This window comes from Setaria viridis, chromosome 8, assembly GCF_005286985.2.
Source record: "Setaria viridis chromosome 8, Setaria_viridis_v4.0, whole genome shotgun sequence".
NCBI lineage: Eukaryota > Viridiplantae > Streptophyta > Magnoliopsida > Poales > Poaceae > Setaria > Setaria viridis.
The window spans coordinates 10,984,291-11,010,759 of record NC_048270.2 but is presented as its reverse complement, the minus strand read 5'-3'; the positions used below and the strand labels follow the sequence as shown (position 1 = coordinate 11,010,759).

The following is a 26,469-nucleotide window of genomic DNA, read 5'->3' as shown; positions in this document are numbered from 1 at the left end:
TTTAACGTCACTGCTTATAAATGCGTAATGTTAGTCTTCTGCAGCATTATTAACTTACTGGATGTAAAGAAAAAAGTGTTCATTGAGATCGCTAGGCATCCAGTGACACTTCCCAATTTTAAATACATCATATTAGTGGTATAATTGATTTTTTGCCAGTATAATGGAGCGAGTGGTAGCCCATTTCATGTATAGTAAAGCATCATTTTTTAGTGTATGGTACGATTGTTTCCGTCGAAAAGGGTTTACCACAAGTAAAAGAAAAATGTGCTTTCCTTCTCTAATCACGACAGAAGACATGATGCTGGTGATTCAAGCTTGGACTTGCACCATCTGTATATACACAGTTTCACTAATCTTGACGGCATGCAAAATCGCCGCTTGGAATACCAAAATGGCGGCCAAGGTTGCTCTCCTCACGCTTGTAATGATCTTCCTCTTGGCCGCATCTCTGGCCTACGCCAAACCCTGCGGCTTCCGTGCCACCATGACCTGCAGAGATCTATCCATCAACTTCACACGGGCCGCGCACAAAGTCCCACGAGCGGCTGTCGATGCTTGCCGCCCGGTTTGACGCGGCCACAGGCGGAAGCGTTAGCCCGCAGGCCCCACTGCGGCTAGACGCTGGCGGCGCCACCTACGACATGACCTTCTCCATCGGCACGCTGCCGCAGAAGCTGGTGGCCCTTGCCGATACCGGCAGCGACCTCATCTGGACCAAGTGCGGCGCATGCCTGCACTACGGGAAATCTTAAATTTGCCGAGTGTTTTCTTTTTGCCGAGTGTTTTTTTTCGGACACTCGGCAAACAAGCTCTTTGCCGAGTGCCAAGCCAAAAACACTCGGCAAAAAAAAACACTCGGCAAATCGGAGCTTTGCCGAGTGTCAAATAAAAAACACTCAGCAAAGCCCCCTCTTTGCCGAGTGTCAAAAAAAACACTCGGCAAAGAGGGGGGTTTGCCGAGTGTCAAAAAAAACACTCGGCAAAGATGGGGGTTTGCCTAGTGTTTTTTTTTACACTCGGCAAAAAAATAATTTTTTTTTTCTCTTTTCACCATGAAATTTTTTCTACTCCCCACATACAACATGTGGTACTCCATGTTAAAATTTGGTATATTTTTGAATTTATTTGCTATATTTATTTAACTAATTGCATTTCAAGGGAATTTTTGGTATAAGTCAAATTTGAACTGCAAGTGATTCAAATTATGGAATAAAATGAGTAGAAAAATTATATTCATGTTATTTGGACCAATTTGAGACCTGACCCATGAAATGAAAAGAAATTTCGAACATCTTGTTCAGGAAACACGACCATGAACGTGTGGCAGTAGTATTTTTAAATTGTAAAAAAACAATCAAAGTCTGAAAATTATGAGATTTGCCATGATGTGATGATATAATACGTGGAGGCTGTGGAAAAAAATTGAGAAGGTTTTGCACATTTCATCATGTATGATGATTACAAACCGAAGCATCTCAGAAGAAGAATAGTAACTTTGAGAAGGATTCGATAAAATTTAGAGTCGAAGTGACGGTCGAGTTCGGTTTGACTACAAAACTTTTTGTATAGTCAGTAGAGAACCTATATTGGTTCGTGTGAAAATTTGGTATTTTTTTGAAACTGTTAGATATTTTTTAAATTTTTTTCAAAAAACATTTGCCGAGTGTCCTATGGTGGACACTCGGCAAACAGACGGCCCAGAAATTAAAACCCCCCTCCCCCGGCCGGCCCGACCCCCTCCCCCCACTCTGCATGCCGCCGCCGCTGCCTGCTACCTGTTCCCCTCCTGCTACCTCTTCCCCTCCTGCCTCCTACATGCCGCCGCCGCCGCCGCACACCTCCGGCCGCCGCCGCCGCCGCCGCCACCGCACGCCTCCGGCCCGACCCCCTCCCCTCTCCTCTCCTCCGGCCCCGCCGCCACACCTTCCCCCGGCCCCGCCGCCAGCGCCGCCCGGAGCCCCCCGCCGCCCGGCGCCCCCGGCCCCGCCGCCCCCGGATCTGCCGCCGCCCGACGCCCCCGGCCCCGGGTCCGCCGCCGCCCGACGCCCCCGGCCCCGCCGCCCCCGGATCCGCCGCCCCCGGCCTCGCCGCCCCCGGATCCGCCACCCCCGGCCTCGCCGCCCTCGGATCCGCCGCCGCCCGACGCCCCCGGCCCCGCCACCCCCGGATCCGCCGCCGCCCGACGCCCCCGGATCCGCCGCCGCCCGACGCCCCCGGCCCCGCCACCCCCGGATCCGCCGCCGCCCGACGCCCCCGGATCCGCCGCCGCCCGACGCCCCCGGCCCCGGATCCGCCGCCGCCCGACGCCCCTCCACCGGATCTGCTTCATGGCGTGGTGGCGGGAAGCAGTGGCGGTGACTGGCGGCGGTGTGGATGGTGGTGGCGGCGGCGGCGGCGGCAGATGGTTTGGTGCATGTTTTTTTTTTATTTTTTCAATAATTGTTCGCCGAGTGTTTTCTGGGCACTCGGCAAAGTCTTTGCCGAGTGCCCGACACAAAACACTCGGCGTACTAGTGTTTGCCGACTCGATATTCGCCGTGTGCCGTTTGCCGAGTGTTACACTCGGCAAACGGTTCGCCGAGGGTATTCTGCCCTTCGCCGAGTGCCACTGGCACTCGGCAATTTGGCTGTGTCCCGTAGTGCTGCAATGCTTGCCGCAGGGCACCCCTTCCTACTACCCGAACAAATCGTCGTCTTTCTCCAAGCTCCCGTGCTCCACGCTCCTCTGCGCCGTCCTGGCGTCCGAGTCGCTCGCGGTGTGCGGAGCTGGCGGCGCGGAGTCCTACTACAGGTACTCCTACGTGATAGTTTCGTAGGATCACTAGATGCACAACTAGGGGTTAACAACTTAAACTTTAGATTAAAACATTGTCATAGATCTACATCAGAGAAAACAGAGAGAGAATCAGAGGGTCAATCATCGATCTTGGTGCTGGAGCTCGCCATGGTGGTGAAGGTGATGGTGGCTTGACGACGATGACGTTGATAGCGGTAGTGACGTCGCGGCGAGGGTGGTGTAGCAGGAGGCGGTGGAGCTTCCCGCCGCTAACAGCGCTTAGATTAGATCGGGTTTCTATAGGTGGGCGAGTAGGGCATGGCAGCAAACTTGGGCGTGCGTGCCCCCTGTGACATCCTGGCCCAAGGCTTAATAGGATTGATAGAATACTCATACCAACAAGTTGCAACTTCTTTTCCGGAAGCTCATCCTCAAAGAACTCCGGGGTTAAGCGTGCTTGGCTCGGAGCAATTTCGGGATGGGTGACCGACCGGGAAGTTCTTCCCGGGTGCGCACGAGTGAGGACAAAGTGCGCAGAAAAGACTTGTGTTGGTCTGTGAGGGAATTCTTGATATTCTAGAGAGCTGCCAGGTGTAAGCGGGCCCAGCCCCGGGGGGCGGGATGCCACAGCTGGTATCAGAGCCATAGGTTGGGATAATCAACAGATATTACCATTTAAAAACTGAGACTCTATTTTAAATAAAGAAAACATGAGTCACAGGTGGCAGTAGTGTTAACTGGTTGTTTGTTTTGCAGATGCTAATTGTTTGTCGCGTATCGCTAGTATTCGGTAGTCTATTATTTAGGGAGAGATTACGATGCCACCAATTTTTCTACGAGTGTGTATATGAGTCTGAAAGTACGTAGGAATCGTTGCATCATGCTTGCATTGCATGTTTCAGAATTTTTGGGTTTGGAGAGTGCCGTTAGACCTAAACCCGTTCCGTGTAATAGAAGCTAGACGTAGTAAGGGGGTCGATGCAACAGAGAACTGCAGAAGAGAAGATCAAGACAGACAGATGAACACCAAATCTTATTTGAGTAAGCAATTAGGACAACTTAAACTGTCTGGTGTGAGAAGAATAAGAATAAATTAGATCCAGTCTGACAAAAAGCATGGGATCAGAAATCAGGACTATAGTACTGGAAGCATGGTATAAAGGTTTGAAGGCTTTTTCTCAAAAAGAGCAAGACGTTATTACAATCACCTTATGAGATTAAAAGACTTCAATATATATACTCTTCATCAAGATGCCTGTTCCAGTACTATTATTAGAGAGAAAGGAATGAAGGTTCAAAGATAAGGGAAAAGGATACCCCATATGATTTCGATATAAGTAAGAAGGCAGCTCTTGCACGAGATCGTAATATAGGAAAAGTTATGAGAAAAACGGTTAAAGAAATTGGATGAATATGAGGCCACTTGACGAGAGCTCAGGAATCCATTGATTTTGATGCCTCGGAGATATATCAGAAAACCATGAAAGTCAAGGTAAACCGATTGGAAGTTAAGAAATCAAAACAACAAGATGAAATCTTTTTTTTTCTCCAATTCATAATACAGAAGATGCAGGCTCGACTTGCTGGCACGAAAAATTAGGTGACTATCCTATCTTCAGGAAGACAACATCTACTCGCCCGGTAGCAGTGAAAGGAAAGGAGGATATTGTGGGTAACCATATGAGTATGATTGAATTGGCATCTTAAGAGGTAGATATACATGCTTACGAGAACCTGGACAGTCTTAGTGTGAAAATGGAAGAGAATTTGGAAGGAATCGTAGGAAGTCCGATCAACTGTTTAGCTAAAGACCATGTTGAGGGGGGGGGGTTGTTTTTAAGAAATATATACCAAGGTTTGCGAGATACAGGAAATAATGATATTAAAGGAACAAGGGGAAGTTTAATGAGTTTCGGTCTGTTGGATCTTTGTGACCCCAGAATGTCGGACCCAAGAATCCGGGTCAGAACCCGTGATATAGAGCCACCATAAATTCTTACCTTGGTTGATGCTATTGCTAGTCTTATGAATTCAAGAGCTAAGCAGGCTAGACTGCTGAGCAGGGACATTCAAAGTGCAGGGGATTAACGTGGTTATTAGGAACTGAAGCAGTATCAAAACCACCAACTTTTGGGAAGACACTATTCTTAACCTTTCACACAACAATTGGATAGATACTATCCCAGCTGCTCTATGTGATCTACAAGCTCTCAGTCCGCTAAATTCGTCCCACGATCATCTCATGGGAAAAGTGCCGAGTATTTCAAAAAGGTTACAGCTATTACACTCAAGGGAATCAAGGTCTTTACGGCGAAGTATGTGAGCTACATATACCGCATGCAATGTTGTTTCCTTGCATACGGCAAGATTAAAAAGTTTGGGTTAAATTATGTATCCCCATTGTTGGTTTCGTGGCACTATTCACATTATCATGATGCCTTATACTTCAATAGAGAGAGTCCTTCATAATGCAATCACCGTTGGTTTCTTCTAGTAAGAACTTCTGTAAAGTTTTCTACAAGGATTGAGTTCAGGTCACTGAGAATTTCACGGAATCTTTAATTAGGAAAGGAAGCTATAATTCAGTTTACGGAGGAAAGCTAGTCCAGGTAAACCGAGTTGCTGGCTGTGAAGTTTTTGACATGAACATATAAGGCATCGATGGGAGTTTTATAGCAGAATGTAAAGCTCTGAGGAGATGTGTACAGTTTTGAAGTATTGCTGGTAGAAACACTAACAGAGAAAAAGCTAGTAGATCCTATGTTCTGCAATGGAGTGAGCATTATAACCTTCATCGAGAAGAATTTTTCAGACCAGATATTTATATCCTTGGTGTTCAAAAGAATGCAAGGAGTTTTCTGGAGCAGATTTGGAAGAAGATAACGCAGTCTACTCATGCTTGTTAAAGCTGCTAAGAGTGGCATTTGCCTGCACATGTCAGCCTCTAATCACTATATGGACATGAGACGAATTGTTGTAAAATTACACGTAAATCCAAACATTATATATGGATACATGTGTGATTCTTTGATATACGAAAACTCAAAAGATTGAGTTCGCAGGACATTAACTCCAAGGTTCCGCAGGCACGTGATGGACCAGCGATCTGGCTAGGCAATCAGTCAGAAAAAAAAGATAGTTTGGGAAGATTTCAAAACAATTATTATACCCAGTTTCTGCTAAAAAGGATTATAAGAATGCAGCTGGAACAACTTCTAGAAGGTTTAGCAGGGACACAAGAGTGTTTGGAAGTATCTAAGTGCATTCAACCATCTGACACAATATGCTCCCGAACATATGAACCCTAAGTCTGAGAAAAGGAATTGCTCCCAAGTACTCTTACAGATCATAGCTCTGCCATGAACATAGTAATCCCCAGGAAAGATAAGAGCTTTGGACAAACCCCTTGGAAGGGAGGAATCCTTGGAATGGGAAGACATTTCTTTCAAGGCATCTGAAAGTATTCCTCAGGAGCTGAAGGTTGTCTACTAAGAACCTATTAGATCTACTTATAGGCCCCAACTACAATTGTCATATCAGTCATGGGTTATCCAAAACCCAAGTAATACTCCATGTTTAACAAACCCATAAGTACCTGGAAAATTAAAGCACCACTACCCTTGCAAATCTACAGCCATATTATAACATAACTATGGAAGGACTGGTTTCGTCAGAGATCTTCATTTTCGAAAGAAAAGGGAAAATATGAATGAGAAAGCTCAAAATTTCACGCCAAGGATCAGGTCAAAAGTCTATTCAAAAGAAGTTCCTTAACTAGAAGGAAGGGACGTGAGCATTATACAGATATTCGCGAGTTTCTAAAAGGTTAAGTTTACATGGAATCCTGAGAATAGTAAGATGTGTCAAGCTTTAAAGCAAAGGTTTTGACGAACAAGAATAAAGAAGAGTATGCGGAGCATTTGCGTATTGATTTGGATAGCTTCTGGAGCAATGATTATATGCCAAGTTTAGTAAGTGTGAGTTTTGGCTAAAGAAGGTTCCATTCATTAGGCCTGTTTTGTCCGAGTAAGGAATTGAAGTGGATCTTGGAAAGGTCAAGGACGTAAGTCGTTAACAACTGCTCATGAAGTAACAAGTTTTCTTATGATAGCCGGACGCTATCGAGGTCAGATCTGAATATGAGGCATGAGATGGCTGAAACTAATCCAAGATTATAAACTAGAGATTGTATCATCCGAACAAAACTAATGTACCCTGCATAACCGTATCTTGCACGATACCTTAAAGAAAAAGGTAGAACAAGCTCAGAAGAAGGACAAAGGAATAAGAATACTTCGGAAATGAGTAGGCTAAAGTGATGTTACTTGTTTTACCAGGATGAAAAGAGGGTGTTTTATTTCAAAAACTAAATAATAGTACTCAAAAAGATGGGCTTGAGAAACGAGATCTTAAATGAAGCTTGTTATTAGGATTCTCTATGCACCCGGGCAGTATTAAGATGTATTAACACATGAAGCAATGATTTTGGTGGACAAGAGTGAAAAAGAAAATAGCCAAGTATGTATCTGAATGTGATACATGTCAAAAGGTGAAAGCTATATATCAAAAAATCGGTCAACTTATTGCAACCCTTAATCATTCCTGAATGGAAGTAGGAAGACATTTTCCCTGGATCTTATGGTAGGATTTCCTATTACCTTAAAGAGGTATGATTTCATATGGGTTGTCATAGCTCAACTCACTAAGACGGCTCATTTCATTCCTGTCAAGACCGCTTACCGTATGTCAGCTTATGTGGAACTTTATATGTCTCGGGTGGTATCGTTACATGAAGTACCCAAGACAAGTGTCTTTAATTGAGGTTCTCAATTCGTCTCTGAATTCTGGGAACAAATGTAGGAGACAATGGGCACTACCCTTACCAAGAGCAAAAGATACTTGGTGAGACAGAACAAGATATGCTTCGAACCTGTGTTCGCACCTTCTCGAAGAAGTGGGATGAATGTTTACTTCTAGCAAAAATGGGAAGAATGGTTGCTTTTAATTTGGTCGGAATCAAGAGAAAAAGTACCTTTAGAACCAGATCTAGTCAATTAAAGTTGAGGAAAAAGTTCAGAAGAATTGTACGAACCTTGAAATAGCTTAGTCCTGACAGAAAGGTTATTCGGATACAAAAAGAGGATCTTTGGAATTTTATTTTGAGACTTTGTACATATTCGAAGTATCCCCGATGAAAGGAATACACCGGGTTGGAGCCAAAGGAAAAATTTGCTCCGATATATGTTTGTCCGTATAAAAAAATTCTAGGTCGGAAGACCATCAATACTCGAACTAAGAGTATCAGATTGTACAAGGTGCAAGCTCCAGGTAAAGCTACTTGGGAACAGACTAAAGACCTAGAGTCTAAATATCCAGAATTAATTGGGACCGTCAGGAACAGATGAACAAAGAGCCACCACCCGCACTATCCTTGTACAGAAAAAGAAGGAATAGTTAACCTGAGGCAGTTTCCTTTCCATTCTCAAAAACCGAGGATTTAACCCCGGGAATCTCGGGACGAGATTCTATTGAGGGGGAGGGGCTGTAACACCCGCCATTCTAAGTCATCAAAATGACTTTGAGGAATTGGAAGCAATTCGAGAAGAAAGGAAAAAGAATTTGACCGAAAATCAAATTCGGGTCAAATTTGGCCGAAATTCGAATTTTGAATTTGAAATTCAGAAAAATTCGGCGAAAATATTGAGTGGAAGTGTAAAGATGATTAGAACTTAAGGGTCAAAAATTTGGAGCAATATTTGATCCTAAACGCTCAAAAGAAATCGGAGAAGGAAATGAAAAGCTACGTTTACTATTCACCGTCCGAAAACAAGAAATCAGAAAAACAGTCCAGAGTCCATTTTGGGAATTGAATTCTGATGAATTTCTCAAATAAGTAAATCAGGACAACTATACCATGTTGAAGTATGAACTTGGGACTCCAAAATTTGGGTGTTGTTGATCAGGAATAGCAGAGGGAACCATTTCAAATGGAGGCCTAAAGTTGGCGCTTTGTCACAATCGGCAGCTTTGCTGAATTTTTGGTTAAGTCTGAAAATGGTATTGAGTACCTGACTTTAGGACCAATTTCTGGAGAAATTTCCTTAAAACTGAGCAGATGTTTTTGGACATTAGTATAATATGGACTATGGAGAAAGTAAATGAATAGTTGTTGTCCAGAGAAAGTGGAAGGTTTGAATTCAAATTGGAGCCAAAATTCAGCAATTGAGCGGATTTCGAGCTCCTTGCCGAATTAAGTCTAAGTCTGGAAAACATGACGAGTGTCTATGTTTGAAACCGAATTCTGCCCAATTTTTCAAGTAAGTGAGCAAAGGCAACTAGACAGCGGTGAAGTATGATCCTTGGACATGTTTAATAAGGTGTTGTTGCTCAGAGATAGCGAAAGAATAAAATTTAAATCAGAACTCAAATTCAGCACTCTAGCTATTTCGGCCAACTCTCGAGCTGCGTAAATTCTAAGTCTGAAAACAATGTTAACTAGCAATGTTTGGAGCAATTTTCAGAAAAATCCAGTGCAAAGGCTATATGGTTTCTGGTGCAAAATGGAATCCTTATCAGTTGTAGAACACAAATAGGGAGTGGTTGGCCTATATGGAATACAATTGAGCTACTGAAATTGGTGCTAAAGAAGGGTAAATAACCACATATGAGAACTGTCGAACTGAATCAATAAAGTTCAGTAACAGTGCAAGTTGACAGAAACATTGGAGCTCAAAAATTTCGACCTTAGGGTGCTCATCTCGGGTAAAGGCCAATCTATCAATGGAAGTTCTTGGATTACTCTACAAGATTGATTAAGGGATGTTTGAGAGATTGAGTTCGGATTTGCCGATTTTTGAGACTTAAACCTGTAGACTGGGAAGGGATAAGGAAAGCAGAACAGCATAACAGAGGCGACAGAAGAGCCGTGCCGCCGCCGGCATTTCGAAGCACCGGCCAGCACACGGCCACGTCCGCGCTCACGCAGGCGTGCAGGTTGTCAAGGTGGCGCGCATGCACGGTGAAGACTCACATCTCTATCGCTCTGCCTCATTCGTTTAACCCTCCGCTTCTTCGTCTGCCATGCGAACCAGAGCTCGGTCAAGCGACGACGCTGCCGGCCAATCCACCCACGCCGCTGTCTCCCCTCCTGTTTCACCCATCAAGCAGCTTCCATAACCCCTCTATGACACCCTCAACCCAACCGAAGTTCATCTCCCCGTCGGCAAGCCAGTAATCGCCGCCGTTACTGTCCGCCGGCCGCCGTCACCCAATCCCCAAGGTGAGCCCCTGAACCGAATGTTTCTTCTCAATTAGCGGGCCTAGGGACGTCCTGCGAGAGTTTGGAAGCTGAAGGGGGAGTCGTGGAAGCCTCTTGAGCCGTCTCCGTGCGCCGCCATGGCCGGCCGGTGGCCAAGCCGCGGCCGCCCGTGGAGGGGCCGGCTCGGGCCGCCTCCCGGCGAGCTAGCGGTGGGCGCGGGTGCGCCTGACCTTAGGCACCGCCGCCCCGTCCCTCTCGAGCCGCCGGAGAGCCGCCATCGGCCGGGCTGCCCCGTCCTTCTCCCGCCGGCGTGCGCCCGGCCTTGGTCGGGGGAGGAAGAAGCCCCCTGACCAAGGGGGCCGCCCGTCAGCTGCACAGGAGGGAGGGAAGTAAAAGGATAAGGGCCGGCAGACGTTTTGGGCCGAAGAAAAGCACCGGCCCAGCCGGCCCGCGCTGCATAAAAGAAGAAGGAGGGGGGGAAGCAGGCCGGTCGGTGAGTTTGGGCCGGGAGGCCAAGTCCCGGTGGGGGAAGCCCAGGTGGGAGTGAGAAAAAAAAGAAATGAGGGCCAGCCGTCCGTTCGTGGGCCAAGGGGGAGGAATCGGCCCAGCTGACCCGCGCGAGTAAAAAGAAAAGGGGGAAGCCGGTGGGCTGCCCGATGGCTTGAACGGAAATTGGACCGTGTGGCCCAGGGGGAAGTGAAGAAGGAAGAAAGTGGGCCGGATTAACAGGCCGGTCAAGCGGAAAAGAAAAGAACCGGTGGGCCGTTTTTCATTCAGAAGGAACCGAGCCGTGCGGCCCAAGAGGAAATAGAAGAAAGAAAAGAGTGGGCCAGCGAATGGTTGAGAAGAAGAAAGTTAGGCCGTGGGCCCCACGCGTTAGTGAAGAAAAGAGGGAAGAAGTAGGAGGTCGGGTGGGCCCTAGGTGGAAGTGATAGTGGGTAGAAGGAGGTTAGGTGAGAGAAGTTTGGGCCGGGGTTTTTATTAAACCTTAGGTTTTCTTTATTAGATAAATAGATTAAATATTGTTTTCACCATTTAATTCACCGGAAATTCTAGAAGTGCCCAAAATTAGTGAAACCAATTTTATTAGGATTGTTTTATTTTCCTTTATGCATTAAAATTCTTAAACCCTAGGAAAAATAATAAAAATTTAGGTATTTATTTAATGCCTTTTTGTAAGGTATTTAAATAAATGCTTAAACCTTATTAAATGTATAAAACTTGAAAAATGCTTTATTATCTACAAATTATTATTAATTCATAAGAATTAGGTTTTTGAGATTAGAAAATTAGTATAATGCTTTTAAAAATAAAAGAAGAGGTCTAAGGTAGGTTTAGTAAAAGAAATAAAAATGGTGGGCTAATCTTTAGGGCTTTTGAGTGTTGGCTTGCAACTTTATCATGATAAATTATATAGTCCTTGTTGGCTTGCAACTTTATCATGAAGGAAAGTTGTATAGTCTTGTATTCAAAAATTTGCATCTCTAACTCTACTCTTGCATATACTGGATCGTAGACGTCACAACTCCTGGAGTGGGAATTCATGGAATTCAGCTGGAGATGGACAGCGTTCGCGAAGTGTGGAGTGCCTCTTTTAATAAACAAGTTTTCCGAAGAACTAACCTTGTTGATCCCAGGCAAGCCCCGGTGCATTTATACCTATCTATTTTTAGAGTCGTCATTTCATGTGACTAGTTATAGGTTATTTGTTTATTGTATGCACTAAGTCTAGGAGTTGGATGAAACCTATTCTTGTGTATGATCCTGCCTTGATGTAAGGACATCTTTGCCACTTGTTCAAATCTTAGAAACTACCCAAGTCTAGAATTGCTTACTTGCTTACCTGCTTGGTTTACCAACCTTAAGGCAAACACTTAAAGTCATACATGTTGCTTATGAAAGATAGTTTGGAACATGGAACCAGACAGAAGCTAGAGATGTAGTTCTGTCTGCTAGATTAATCTGGTTAAGGACCGATCCGTGTCTTAACCATTGATCAAGTGATAACCTCTAATCACTTACTAGGTATGGGACCAGTAAAGCCTAGTAGATTAGTAAATTCTATGATCAGGAATGCTTCGTACCCGCATTTGACGTGCTGGAGATTGGCAGGGGTGTAGCCTGAAACTCACATGGAGATCAGGCCAGACGTGGGGTCCCATGTGGGGGTGTATCCCTGGGTCCGGGTAGTTGTATTCCTAATCATTGACTTTGCTAATCGAGAGGTTGTGAGATACGACCAGAACAGTCGTATAATGCTGGTGATCAGGGTACTCTCCTACAGGATGTAATATGGTCCGGATCGCCGCAATTCTCGGTTATGAATGCACTTGATCGCTGTTAAGCATCGTAATATAAACTCATGCAATATAAAATCTCCTGTTGACAAGTACTGTATGATTTAACCGCTGTGATTGCTTTTACTTCTGTTATCATCTAGAATGGTTAGGTAATGACTTAACTCAAATAAAAGATAAAACTAAGGCCTCACTTATAGTAAGCTTTTCTGGCAAAATTGTGTCAACCAAGCACACCCAAAGGCTGACATGCATTCCAAAGAAAAACTATTATATTGGTTAGTCGGGTAAGACTTGCTGAGTACTTCGTACTCAGGGGATCCCTTGTTGTTGTTTTCAGAAAGCCAGCAGGGACCCACCGAAGAGGAAGCCCTGAAGACCTAGGGTATCTTATGAGTCTCATGATACTCTAGAATAAAACTTAAATGTTATTTTTAAATTCTTAAGAACCACGCTGACCTGCATGATTAAGTTGTTTCAAACTATGGTTGTAATATATCGTACCTTTGTTATGTCTGTAAAAATGTAATATTTGTTGATGTTATCCCACCGCGGATATTATCCTGATGTATGGCTATGAGACACGTCGTGGATCCTTCGAGGAGTCCTAGGGACACTCGACGGACTACCGGACTTAGGCTGTTTTAGGTGCGTTTCGGATAATTGCTGTTCCGACAGCAATTAGGCGCACTTAAACCAGCTTAAGTTGGGCGGTTCCGCCACACCCCCGGCCCCACTCTCCTTTTTATATGCGCTGCATGACGAGGGCCCACAACCATGGATTGGGTGTGCGTCCCCGATCAGGGCGCGAGATAGGGTCTGACTCGGTCGGGGTGGAGATCAAACTAACATTCTCCCCCTTGATCTCACCTCATACTTAAACTTAGTCTTAAACTTAACTTAGCACCAATTTTATCACAGATCAGTGTATGGAGCATGTCTCGTCATAATAGTCAGTTACGTACTATTAGATTCAACAGCTATAACACAGTTTTCTATTTTGAAACATATTCTTATTCTAGGCACTTAGTTGTGGCGGATCCACCTCGGATTAGCCTAATTAAGGCACAGTTAAGTCGCCTAACATGCGACACTCGGCCTTAATCATGCGAACTCGAGATGCCGTCGGATTTCATTCGATTTAACCACTTTGACAGGACCGAGTTTAGCAAAACCCACACGAAGGTGAGTGGTTCCAGAGAATACAACAGGTCCAACAGTAGATAACAAGTTGTTACACACTTGGTAAAAATCAGAGTTTAACAAGTTCTGGAGAAAACAATAGAAGGTAAAATAAGCGGAAGCTAAATGTAGGGGTCGGACGTCCTTGGTGAGGCCAGCCAAGACATCAGTGATCCCTTTCCTCGCCGTCCGAGGAGGGATCCCACTTGACCGTCCATTCCGGAGGGAGTTGGGACGGCCAAGTGCCAACAGGAGCGGACTCAGGAGCTGCGACTTCACCTGAAAAAGAAAAGCCACAACAAGGCTGAGCTACTAAGCTCAACAAGACTTAACCGACCGGGAGTAAACTACTCCACCACTTCTAGACATGCAAGGCTCTTTGGCTAGGGGTTTGTTTGCCAAAAGCACTATGTATATCCTTATGATCAAAGTTTCAGCTCAGATTCTAAGTTCATTAACCGGTCTAAGTTGGCAACTTACTCTAAGCAAACATAGATCCAACCAAGAGGGGTATATAAGCATCATCAAGACCATGTCATCATCAGATTTCATTATTACTCAGTGTAGCATAGCGATCAAGCAGTCTCAAACTGTGAGAGGCAGACGAATCGATTCGAGTTCTTTAACCATGCATGGTGAACCTAACCTCACGACATCCACGCACCACTAAAGTCGCTTCCTGTGTCGGCCTTCCCCATCAATTCCCTAACCCGTGTCGGGCCTATTTCCTTTGGTGCAAGGTTCCACAGACCCGGCCTCTGCCGTTTTGTGACCACACTTGCCACACTTGCCACCACATCCCCAATTTTACACATATACCCTCGGGTCAAGGAAAAAGATACAGCCGAGACCTTGGGCGAGGTGGAAAAAGGGTCGGCGAAACAGATGGGGTCGGGCGAGACGGAGAAAGGGGTCGGACGAACGGATAGGGTCGGGTGAGGTGGAAAAGGGGTCGGGCGGACAGACAAGGTCGGGCGAGGCGGAAACGGGGTCGGACGATTAGAGAGGGTCGGGCGAGGCGGAAAAAGGGTCGGCAGCTTACCTTCGATTTACAGGTGAAGCTTGGGGTCGGGAAGGAGCAGACTTGGGCGGAAGGATGGAAGCACTAGGACTTGGGCAACGGCGATGCCCGGCGGTGCTCCGGCGGTGGTGGTGCTTCTTGTGGACAACAAGCAAGCTCTAGCACAGCGCGGAGGAGCAAGCGGCTGGGTGGATTGGGAAAGGCGGGTGTTGAGCGGAGAGGAGAGTTCCTCAAGAACTTAGGTGGCAGCGCTTGAGCACGAAGCAGAGGAACGACGGTAAGGCAGCGATGGTGAAGGGGACTCTGGTGGGACTCTGGCATTCCCTTTTATAGCTGCGCAGGAAGAGAGACAGAGAGAGAGCTGGAGCAGCATGAAGACCGGGAAGAAGCGATGGAGTGCGCTGCCATGGCGGCGATTGAGCAGCGGGACGGCAGGACAGGACTTCGGGGATGACAGCGCGGTTTTGCCGGTGGTTGAGATTTGGCGGAGGCGGGCATCGTCGTGCGGCGGATCTGATGGGTGTGATAGGGGAAACGGCACTAGAGGCGAGGTTGCACAGGTGAGAAGACAGGCGGGCTGCGGCTGCGCGGGCGAGCGCGAAGCAGCGGTCTGTCGGGGCGCAGATCTGGCAAGGTGGAAAAGGAGCTGTCGCGGCCGGGGTCGGGGTTGGTAGAGGAGGAATTGTCGCGTAGCGCATCTGGGGCGGCGCGACTGTGGAGAGGCGGCGGAAAAGCCGGGAGGCATCGGGCCTTGCAGCCGGGGGTCCGGCGAGGTGATGATGGGCGCGAGCTGCGAGGCGTTGCAGAAAGGGTAGCATAGGAGCTTCCGTTGCGATTGGGGAAGAGGGCACGGGAATCCATCCGGTCGCGGCCGGCGACGGGGCGGAGCGGCGGGGGTCGGAGGAATTGAGCCACGCGGCGGAAAAGCTCTGAAGCGGGCATGCCACTCGAGTGCGTCTGCACCAGGAGATCAGGGAAAGATTTTGCAGGTCCACCGATCAGTCTCGTTTGGTCCACTGCTCAGATTGAAGGGAGACACTGTTGGGAAGACTTCGAAGGATCCGGCGGGGTGAGTTGGGGGTCGGCAGGGGTCAGAGCTGGGAACTGGCGGAGAGGGGTCGGGACCGGGACTGGAGGTTGAGCACTCTACTCGGGGAAGCTGAGATAGGGGATCAGGGACTCGGATTAGATTAACTCGAAAGATTTGGGGTCGGTCGTCACAATACCCCATTGCCCAAAAACTAGCCATTAGGAAGACTAGTTAGACCGGTCAGATCGGTTGCTTAGACAGGTCAGACCGGTCTAGTTTGAAAAACTAGTTGTTGGGTTAAGGTTCCGGAATTTTCTGCAATTTTCTTCGTAAAACTCCGCAACTTCCGTAATATTTTGAAAAACCTTCCGGAATAATCCGGAGCTCTTAAGTTAGCACCCCTGAGAACACCCTGACAGGTTAGAGTGGTATGCCAGACCGGTCTGGCTGAGTCAGTCCTAAAGCTCTCAAAACACACTCTTATCCACCCATAGGTTGAGCCAACTATTGTTAGCTGATATGGAACTTTTACCACACTTAAAGGTTTTTCTCAATGCCAAACTCACATAGGTAAACTAAGAGCTCTTTTAGTGTTATCAATTAGCTAATGTTGCATGCCTCTTGATAGTACGGCATACCTATACTCAAGAATAAATATAAACGCTATATCATCCACTTGAGCTTGAAAGTCTTCATCCATGCCATACTTTGATCAATAGTCATTTGAGAGATCTTGACATAGCTATCATCTTGAGCACATCCATCTTGAGCTAGTGACTTAGGATTCTTTCTTGTTCATGATAAGATATACTTGAATCCTTAAGCCACTCCATTTTACCAATCACAAAAGATTAGATGCATTGCATTGCTTCTCTCGGTAAGGCTTGACTTGATACCTTGAAATTCTCAACAGATGGCCACTTCACCTTAGCAACGTTCATGGCTCAAGTCACCAGTTGACCAAACCTTGCTTAGTACTTCATTCCAAATCCCTTGCTTGATCTCTTCATCTATTTATGCCAGTTTGAGTTTAGCTTTGCATTTGACATCAACAATGAGATCCCATTTGAAATCTGTTTCAAATGCTTATTCTTGATTGATAAAGAATCTCTTATGAGTTGCAAGCTTCCAATAACAAGATCAATAAATAACCCAAAGGCTCATATCCTTTTGTTATATGCACATGAAGTCTTACAACTATCTATTTGTGAATATTACTATTCTTTTCTTGATGATCCCTTTACTTTATCAAACAAGCTATCATAAGATTTGGAGATTTATAGATCGACCATCATAGAGCATATCCCCAAGTTTCACTTTACTCTGGCTTGTTATTGATCATTTATTTGTATCATGGGATCACATTCTTACTTGTTGTCTTCATTGTGAGCCATATGATACTCATTCACTACATGAGTCAATATTACAACATGAGTATAAGAATAAAACCCTGCTGACAATGTTAGGCAAATAGGTTAGTCCTTTAATCGTTTTGTCATTCACTCACCAAAACCCACTTAGGGGTCTAGATGCACTTTCAATTTCTTTTGTTCTTATATGCTTTAGACTTATGGTATGATCCTCGATTTTTTCTTTCACAACATAAAACTTGATGTCAATGTGTCTGGCAGCACCACTCGACATCTTGCTCTGTAGCCAGCCAACATCATTCTGCTCTGCCACTGTCAATCTCTATTCTGCTTCTGATGATCCGTGCGCCAAGATATGATCCAACTCCGCTGCTGCAGTATCAATCGGATGCACCCCTCTTTCAGAATCAGCGACTTGCAGTCTTGCACCAGTTCAGAAGGATGCGGTCTTTCCAGGTTCTAGAGATTGGTATTGATGGTTGGGATGAAAATAAGATAAGCACGTCTCTAATGAAAGCACACAGAAATGTACGCGCTTTCTCTTTTACCAAGCTTAGTTCTGTACTATAAGTATCATGTTTCAGGTCAGTGGGATGAGGGCACAGTCAATACTTTTTTTTCGCTCCAAATACGGTTACAAAAATCAAACAGATACCACTGCCTATAAGTGAGCTAGATGATTTTGTTTCCTGGCCTTATACTAAATTTGGTGAATATTCTGTGAAGTCAGCGTATAATTTTGCAAGAATCTCTTCTTTTGCCTCCTTCCGAAGTAAGCCTGGATCTGGTTTCAACTTTTGAGGAACAGAATTGGAAGATGTGAGGTCTATTAAACCTCCGAGCAAGATAAAAATAATACTTTGGCGAGCTGTTCATAATTGTTTGGCTACGGGGCATCAGCTTCAGAGGCGACATATTCCTGCTAACTCTATATGTTGTTTCTGTGGCCGCGTAGAGAAAGTTGAGCATTGTTCTTAATGTGCCTTTTTGCTATGACTGTGTGGGATGTTATCAAAAAAACAGTTTGATTTTCAGTTACAAAGGAAATATCTTCGTAATGATAAACAGTGGTTTTTTGATTTGCTAAATCGTTGCAATGAGGTGCAGCGTGTGGCGGTGACCGTTACCTGCTGGCATATCTGGGAAGCCCGAAATGAAACTAGAAATTCTAAAATTACAGTGTGTCCCAACTCCCAAGGCGACAATCAAGAAATACAAGCTTATGTTGATATGATAGTTCTGCATTGTTTGAAGCTGAGTCATCACTCATCAAGGTGTGTGCAGTTCCTAAACATATTCAGAAATGGACTCCACCGCCGGCTGGTTGGCTTTGCCTCAATGTGGATGCAGTCTTCTCTTCTTCATCAAGTTCAGCAGCTGTTGTCGTTGTGCGAGACCATATGGGCAGATGTTTGATGGGTTGCCGCCGGTCTTTTCAGGGCATTACTGTGCGTGAGGATGCAGAAGCACTTGCTCTTCGGTGTGTTATGGTTCTTGCTCTTGATGAAGGTTTTCACAAAGTGATTATCCAGTCAGATTGCTTGTCACTAATCCAGAAAGGCATTGTCCCTACTAGGGACTGCTCTGTGATTAGTCCTTTTGTTGCTGATATCAAGTCTTTAGCTACCAAATTTGTTTGTATTACTTTTTCTTCATGTAAACCGTAGTGCTAATGAGGTGGCTCATTTGTTGGCTAGGGAGGGTGAGCTCATTGCTTACTCAATCTTCCGACATTATGTTCCTGGTTGCATCCAGGATGTTGTAAACTCTGAAAGTTTGTGTTAATGTATGGGCTGACCTTGATCTAAAAAAAAGCTTACTTCAGTACTCGAACTTTTTTTTCCAGGCGCCATGCTTCAACCAAACAATCCACTTTTCCAGTTGCCTGGGCAGGCAAATTCAAACACATTCATAGGCAACATCTTTGCTTAGGTAAAGGATCCGGGGTTACAACCAAACATGTATGTCCTAGTGGTGCCATTATCTCACGCCAGGGGTACATGTGCATCCTGTATGGATGCCTAGATATTCCTAGAAATACCTAACTATTTTGCAAAAAGAAAAATCGAGTACCCGGTAGATATATACATGTGTCTACATTTGTTTCTTCAGTCATTCTGTTTGCTCAACAACGAGACATGACCATACGGCACCTCTCAGTAAGATTGTTATAACTTATTTTTTGAAGCGAAGATTGTTATTACTTGTTACTGCTTGTATAGAAACATTTATGGAGCATGAGTTCTGTTTGTTAGTTAAGGATAATGACCATTTTCAAAAAAAAGGTTAGTGACTTCATCAATCGTTGTCAAGTCACGAGCGACCACAAAGTTAAACTAAATTGTAACTTTTTTTCAATATTTTGTAATCTCTCGTTCTTTATTAGAAGTACGGAACATCTTAAGTTAAAAAATTATACAAAATAATGTAACGGAATTTATATTGATTATAATACGAACTCATGCAAAAATATACATATAATATTGTATATAAGCCAAAATATATAACCAAAAAATAATATTTATGAAAACATATTATAAAAGATTGTAACACAACAAAATAATAAAACATACAGAAGAAAAAAATTGGAAATAGAATACAAAAAATGGAGGAAAAAAGTAAACAAAAAATTTGGAGATAAAACTTTGAGGACAAATTCAAGGAACAAAAATATGCGCTAAAATTGGGGGAAAAGATATACGGCGAGCCATCGTTAGCGATGCCATAGTCCATCACTAAAACTCGTAGCCCACCGCCTCACAACACTCCGGGTGCAGGCAGTGCAGGGGCGTAGATGGAAATTAATGTGTACAAAGGGGTGTGGAAAGGGGTATTGAATGGAAGAGGAATGAAGTTATGTGGTAAAAAAACATATTTTGCGAAAGTGACAAATTAAAGAGTTAATTTTTGTTACAGTGGATTTGCACAGACAAATTAAAGAGTTAAATTATGTTGCCGATTTGCCGAGACAGCCAAAGGTTTGCAAAACATAAGGAATGCATCTGACCTTTTCCTTATTCTTTCTTTTGCGGAACACAATACACATATACAAACATATACGTACACATACTCACTAATATTCTTACACATATATATGTTACTGAGTTGGAAAATTACTCTTGACCCAGCACAGATGCTGGTATTTTTCTAAATTTATTTAAAAAATTAACAATACTATATTTTTATTGATAGGTGACATGCTCATAGATAACGATGCAACTAGAGTGGGCATCAACTCACCAATTTGGATCCGTGATTGATTTCTTCAATAGATATGAAATGAAGATGCGTTCATCAATCTACTGTGTGTATGTGTATGCCACCATCCGCATATTTCAAATATAAGAGTTTTTTTTTATAGATGGTAAGGAGCATGAATCCTGGAATAATATATATTTTTGAAGGGGGGTTAATGATAAAGGTTAGGGTGGATTAAAGAGGAAAGAATCAATAGTTGAGTACTACTACCTCGGTGTTCACGATATGAATTTCGTAACTTTCTTGGAATCTACACAGATCTTGTAGAAATACCAATTAAAGGAGACTAATCTTTGACATCGGCATAGGTTTTCCCAAAAAATAAACAAGACCATTGTTTCAAAGAAATTTTCGGAAACAAACGGAGGGGCTGCTCAATATGTGGGTTGCAAATCGTCAAAACACACCTATGTTGCAGACAGAGGTAATTAAACTAAGACGATCGCAGCTACAGCCAGAGGTGCCTAAATTTTCACGACGGCCTCGTCTACAACGTGCCGACGATGGGCGTTGCTTCCAACCCGGATCGATCCAAAACTTCGTGCGAAGATTAAACTCGCTGTCCATGTACGTATTTCGCGCATGCATCGTCGGCAGCATTCATCTGTTGACTTCGTATGACCCAGCGTAGATCCCAGCCTGTGCTATGTTGTACTATGTAGGACTGTAGGAGCATTCATCCTAATCGGTTCGAAAGGGAAAAGGATTGCTCCGGTACTCCCTTTTCTTCTAAAATATAAGACATTTTAGTTTAAATCAATACCAACTTTAAAGAAAAGAGAATAAATATTTACTATATGAAATGAGCATAATTGGATCCTTTATGAAATATATTTTCATATTTTACTTATTGGATGCACGGGTTGAGAACTGACATTCCATCCAGGTGCTTTTGTCCCGATTAACATTGGACCCGGGACTAAAGTGCGTTTAATTCCGGGTAAAAAATGAGGCACCGAAGGCCACCGCCCGGGGGTGCTTTAGTCCCGGTTGTAAAGATCAACCGGGACTAAAACCTCCCTTTAGTTCCGGTTGTAACGTCTAGAAAATCTGGCACCGACGCTCGCCCCTTTGTCGCGGTTGGAATTTCCAACTGGGACAAAAGGGGGGCTTTTGTCCTTGTTGGAATTTTCAACCGGGACAAACGGTGGGCGTCAGTGCCAGATTTCAACACAGCCCTCTTTCCACCTTATCCTCCCAGGCAGCGCTCCTCCTTTCCACTTATCTTCTTCCTCTCCACATCCTCTCCTCCCTCTCCTCATCCTCTCCTCATCCACTCCTCCCTCTCTGTGCCGCCGCTTCCCCATCCCCTCCCGCTGCTACCCTCTTCCCCCTCTACTGCCCCTCCCCTCCCCCCTCTGCTCGCCCCTCACTGGCAGCGAGGAGCCGCAGCGGAGCGAGGTACGGGGTAGTGGCCAGCGCGGGTGGGCACGGCGGCCAAGCAGAGGCACGCACGGGCGGGCGCTGTGGCGCAAGCGGTGGCAGGCACGGGTGAGCTGCAGCGCGGGCGGGCGAGCAGCAGCCCTCGCGGGTGCGCGGCCTTTTTTTTATTTTTTTGCAACCTTTTTACCAATCGGATTGAAGGGGGTCTTTAATCTCGGGTGAATGACCGGCACTAAAGAACCCCCATTTTATCTCGAAGATTTAGTCCCCGATGGATTTTCGGGATCTTTGACCCCTACCAACCGGGACTAATGCCGCGTTTTCCACCAGTGATAGTTTCTAGTAGAAAAATGACCTTCCATCCTCAACAAAAATCTCGATTGTTTTTGGACCTTGGACTAAAGAACACTAACCGGGACTAAAGATGATCTTCAATAAAAAGCTCATCCGGGCAGACATCTTTAGTCCCCATGAGTTACTACAAAAGGATTGCATACCTGACTCAATCAGATGTGCTATGTAGGTGAGATGGTAAGGAGGCCACGTGAGAGGCTTGAGATCATGGGTTCGAATCCCATGCACCACGCATACACGCATATTTTGCATGAAAAATCGCGTCACTTGTGCCTTGAAACGTGTGTGTGCTGGGGTCCTCCCTAGAATTTTTAATATTTTTTTTGCAAAACCTTTTAGTAAAGGTCGGGACCTTTAGTCCCGAATGATTAGTCCCAGTTGGAGGGACCTATTGAGTGCTACTCAGGTGCTCTGGCTACTAGGCTAGAGGCTCTTTCGTAACACTTCAATATTTCTTGTCGGAGGGAGCATGTTCTTTTGGTTAAAGTACTAATAATCTTAGCACATTTGTTCATTGCAAGAATAGTGATATAGCAAAAAAATTTGTCAAATTAGCTTTCATTAATAATACCATTTCCTCGATGGAAGAAACTAGGGATGGAAATGTGGAAATGGACATCTGAATTATCCGACATCCGTATCCGCAAAAACGACAATATGGATATCCGTATTCGTTTCCAAATTTAATGTGGTACTAAAATGGATACATCCGAATTCATTTTTCTTGATTTTTTCTATCCGATTTCACATTCGTATTCGACAATATCCGATGGTATCCGTATCCGACCATACGAAACTATTAGTTAGCTCTATATTTAATGATAAATGATGTTAATTTGAATATTAATAATGACATATTATCTTTATAACTATTAATTAATGATATTAATTTATTATTATGAATATTGTATCAATAAAACAATTTAATACTTATCTCTAATTTTAATGACCAACGTCATTAAATTTCATAATAAATATGCATGAATATTAAACTTAGTTTTAAATATTCTATATATCTATTTATTAATAAAAATATTTTTACAATTTTTATTATTCATTGATAAATGTTTAAGTATTTATTGAAATAGAAATTTATCCATAGATTATTTTTTTCATAATGTGCACTATTTTAAATAATTATTAATTAATATAATATTTTCATGAGCTATCTTTATCCATTACATACTCATACTTTAGTCTATACTTTGTTATTCAAAAACCATCTATAAACAAAATACATAAATGTTATCTTGAAATTGTGTAAATATTCGGTGAATATCCAAATCCGAGATATTTGTTTTGTATTTGTATTCGAAAACATCTAAATTCGTATTTGTATTCGATTTAAAATATGGTAAAAAGTGCCATCCGAATCCGATTCTATACGAATCCAATCCGATTTCCATCCCTAGAAGAAACGTCTTGTCACCAGTCCAATAGATTCACTTAATTATACCATTTTAGAATACAATCCAATGTTAGCCCCTAAATTGGATAAAATTAACAACATTTGGCATCATTATAAATAAGCTAAAGTAACAACTAAATCTAAATTACGCACATATGTTATTGTAAATCTATATCCCAAAGTAAATCAATTTGTGATTCTTCTAAATTGTCAATTACTTAAGCGATGCACCCATGGTGTGTACCACCATGTAGACCTTATACATATATGGATCGGAGGAAGCCATGAGAATAATAGTTCCTATGTTAAAGACATCTCAAAATAACGGTTTACTTAAACACATGTCAACCATATATGTAGGTGTCATGTAATGCAAAAAAGTTATGAATTTGATGATAACTATATAGAGTAGTTGCTAGCTAAAGTCTATCAAAACCGGATAGAGACAAGTACATGTCTAACAAATGAGATAGCAGGATAGAGTAAGCTAGGCACATTTTAGTATATAGATCCTAATTTTTTCATGAATTTCTAAGAATTATGTTGGAGCATGGGTTTAGGGTCATCTCAAATTGTACGTCATTTTGATTTTTTTAGATTCATAGGTTTTGCTATATATCCAAACATAGCATATATTTAGGTGCGTAGCAAAAACCTATGAATGTAGAAAAGTTAAAACGAACAAAAAACCCTGATTGGCGAGGCAATTTTAAAGAGAAACTTTGAAGTGTTCGTTTTATATAATTATATATGTCTAATAATCTTCAGTTGCAGTTTATATACGATCGCAATGTGGCGGTGGTTGCTATGCATCCCCATGTTCCCATCTATATGTACTCTTCAACTGCCACTTCTAAACACATCAAGCAAAATGGCTGCTAAGATGGCCCTCCTCGCACTTTTGGTCTCCTTCATCCTTGCCACAGCTTCGGCCCATGCCAATGCCGAACACCTCGGCTTCCGTGCCACCATGATTCGCCGCACTGAAGTCACCGCCGCCACCATCAACTTTACACGGGCCGCTCAACAGTCGCACCACCGGCTGTCAATGCTTACCTCCCGGCTCGACACGGCCACGAGCAGCGTGAACACACAGACACCGCTAAAGATGGACGGCGACGGTGGCGGCGCCTACGACATGGAGCTCTCCATCGGCACGCCGCCGCAGAAGCTGACGGCCCTCGCCGACACCGGCAGCGACCTCATCTGGACCAAGTGCGGCGCCTGCGCGTCCTGCGAGCCGCAGGGCTCCCCTTCCTACTTCCCAGACAAGTCGTCGTCTTTCTCCAAGCTGCCGTGCTCCGCGCGCCTCTGCAGCGCTCTGAAGGAGGAGTCGCCCACGACGACGTGCGGCGCCGGCGGCGCGGAGTGCGACTACAAGTACTCATACGGACTGGAGGAGGATTCCGACCATTACACCCAGGGCTACCTCGGCACCGAGACCTTCACGATCGGCGGCGACGTCGTGCCTGGCATCGGCTTCGGCTGCACTAACATGTCAGAGGGCGGCTACGGTGCCGGCTCCGGCCTCGTCGGTCTGGGCCGGGGGCCGCTGTCCCTGGTGTCGCAGCTCAACGCCGGCGCCTTCTCGTACTGCCTCACCAGCGACGCTTCCAAGGCCAGCCCTCTCCTTTTCGGCTCCCTCGCCGCCTTGTCGGGCGGCGGCATCCAGTCCACGCCGCTCCTCGGTTCCAGCGTCTTCTACGCCGTGAACCTTCGCACCATCTCGATCGGCTTTTCGAAAACTTCTGGCGTCGACGGCGGCGTCGTGTTCGACTCCGGCACGACGCTGACGTACCTCGCGGAGCCGGCCTACAGGCAGGCGATGTTGGCGGTGGTGCTGCAGACGGACCTTGCCCCGGCGTCGGACAGGGACGGGTTCGAGGCGTGCTTCTACTACGATGAGCCCAGCGACGGCAGGATCGAGGAGGCGGTGCCGTCGATGGTGCTGCATTTCGACGGTGGCGCCAACATGGTCTTGCCGGTGCGGAACTACTTCGTGGACGTGGGCGGCGGCGTGGTGTGCTGGGTGGTGCAGAGGTCCCCCAGCGTGTCTATTATCGGAAACGTGATGCAGGTGGATTTCCACGTCCTGCACGACGTCGACAAGTCGGTGCTGTCGTTCCAGCCGGCCAACTGCGATAGCCTCTCGGGTTCGGCTCGTCTCCTACCGAAATTTGAGGGCATCTTTCTACTGACAGCGCTCCATTTTCTGTATACTGTGTTACAGTTAGTACGGTAGTGGCAGGGGCGAAATAATCGGGACATGTTTATATTATCGTTGTTGTGAAATCAGGTTACAACGCGAATTTTAATGAGAGAAAAAACACAAAGGAAATAGACCAATGCCTCTCGACTTGGAAGTTGGAACCCCTGCACACGTAAAATGTCAGCGGGTACTATGTAAGCCACTAGGCTGCAGCTTATTGGGACAACACTAGTAGAGAATTGGCTTTCGATCCGCCCCCTTTTGTCCCGGTTTAAAGTTGGCCCGGGACAAAAGGGGGTGCGCCACGGTAGGTAAAAATGGAGGGGAGATTTACTCCCGATTGGTAATTGCAACCGGGACTACCCTTTAGTCCAGGTTGCAACGGCTAGTGGGGGGCTGTCGGTGGCGGGACTCTTTTATCCCGGTTGGAGCCTCCAACCGGGACTAAACTTCCAACCGGGACAAAAGGTGTTCCTTTTTATCTCGGTTGGAGTTTTTAACCGGGATAAAAACTCATCCCCATTATATACGGCCAAGACAGAGGACTTTCTTCCTCCTCCAGCCCGAGCCAGTCCAGCACATTGATAGAGAGAGCTGAGCTTCACCTACTCTCCGGTGGTGCCGAAGCATGCAAGGGAGGTGCTGCCCGAAGTTTTTTCCCTCATTTTCGTGGGAATTTCACTCGGCCAACACAAGTGTTGCGAAGGTTTTCTACTTCATCCTCGTGTTATGCTTTGATTTATGCTTTGGAGATGGAAAGATTATTTGCTAGAATGTGATGATGAAGTAGAAAAATGGAGAGGTATTTTGAGCTAGAATGTGAGGGAGATTGATGTGTCATATATAGTATGCATTATTGCAGTGGTTTAAAAATGATGCTACCTTGTCTAGACGGTTTATCTTATCAAATTCAATATGGT

The 26,469-nt window shown here is 44.9% G+C and overlaps 1 protein-coding gene and 1 long non-coding RNA gene across 2 annotated transcripts; both read left to right on the top strand.

Annotated features, from left to right (window-relative positions):
- Nucleotides 1–9,307: 9,307 nt before the first annotated feature.
- Nucleotides 9,308–17,662, top strand: LOC140223692 (uncharacterized). Its single transcript, XR_011899095.1, has 2 exons — nucleotides 9,308–10,058; nucleotides 11,554–17,662. It is a non-coding gene; the product is annotated as an uncharacterized lncRNA (long non-coding RNA).
- A 6,561-nt stretch (nucleotides 17,663–24,223) lies between these two features.
- On the top strand, nucleotides 24,224–25,582 carry LOC117834294 (aspartic proteinase nepenthesin-1). The gene has a single exon (XM_034713902.1). The coding sequence runs from the start codon at nucleotides 24,224–24,226 to the stop codon at nucleotides 25,580–25,582; it is 1,359 nt and encodes a 452-aa protein (XP_034569793.1).
- The last annotated feature ends 887 nt before the right edge of the window (nucleotides 25,583–26,469 follow it).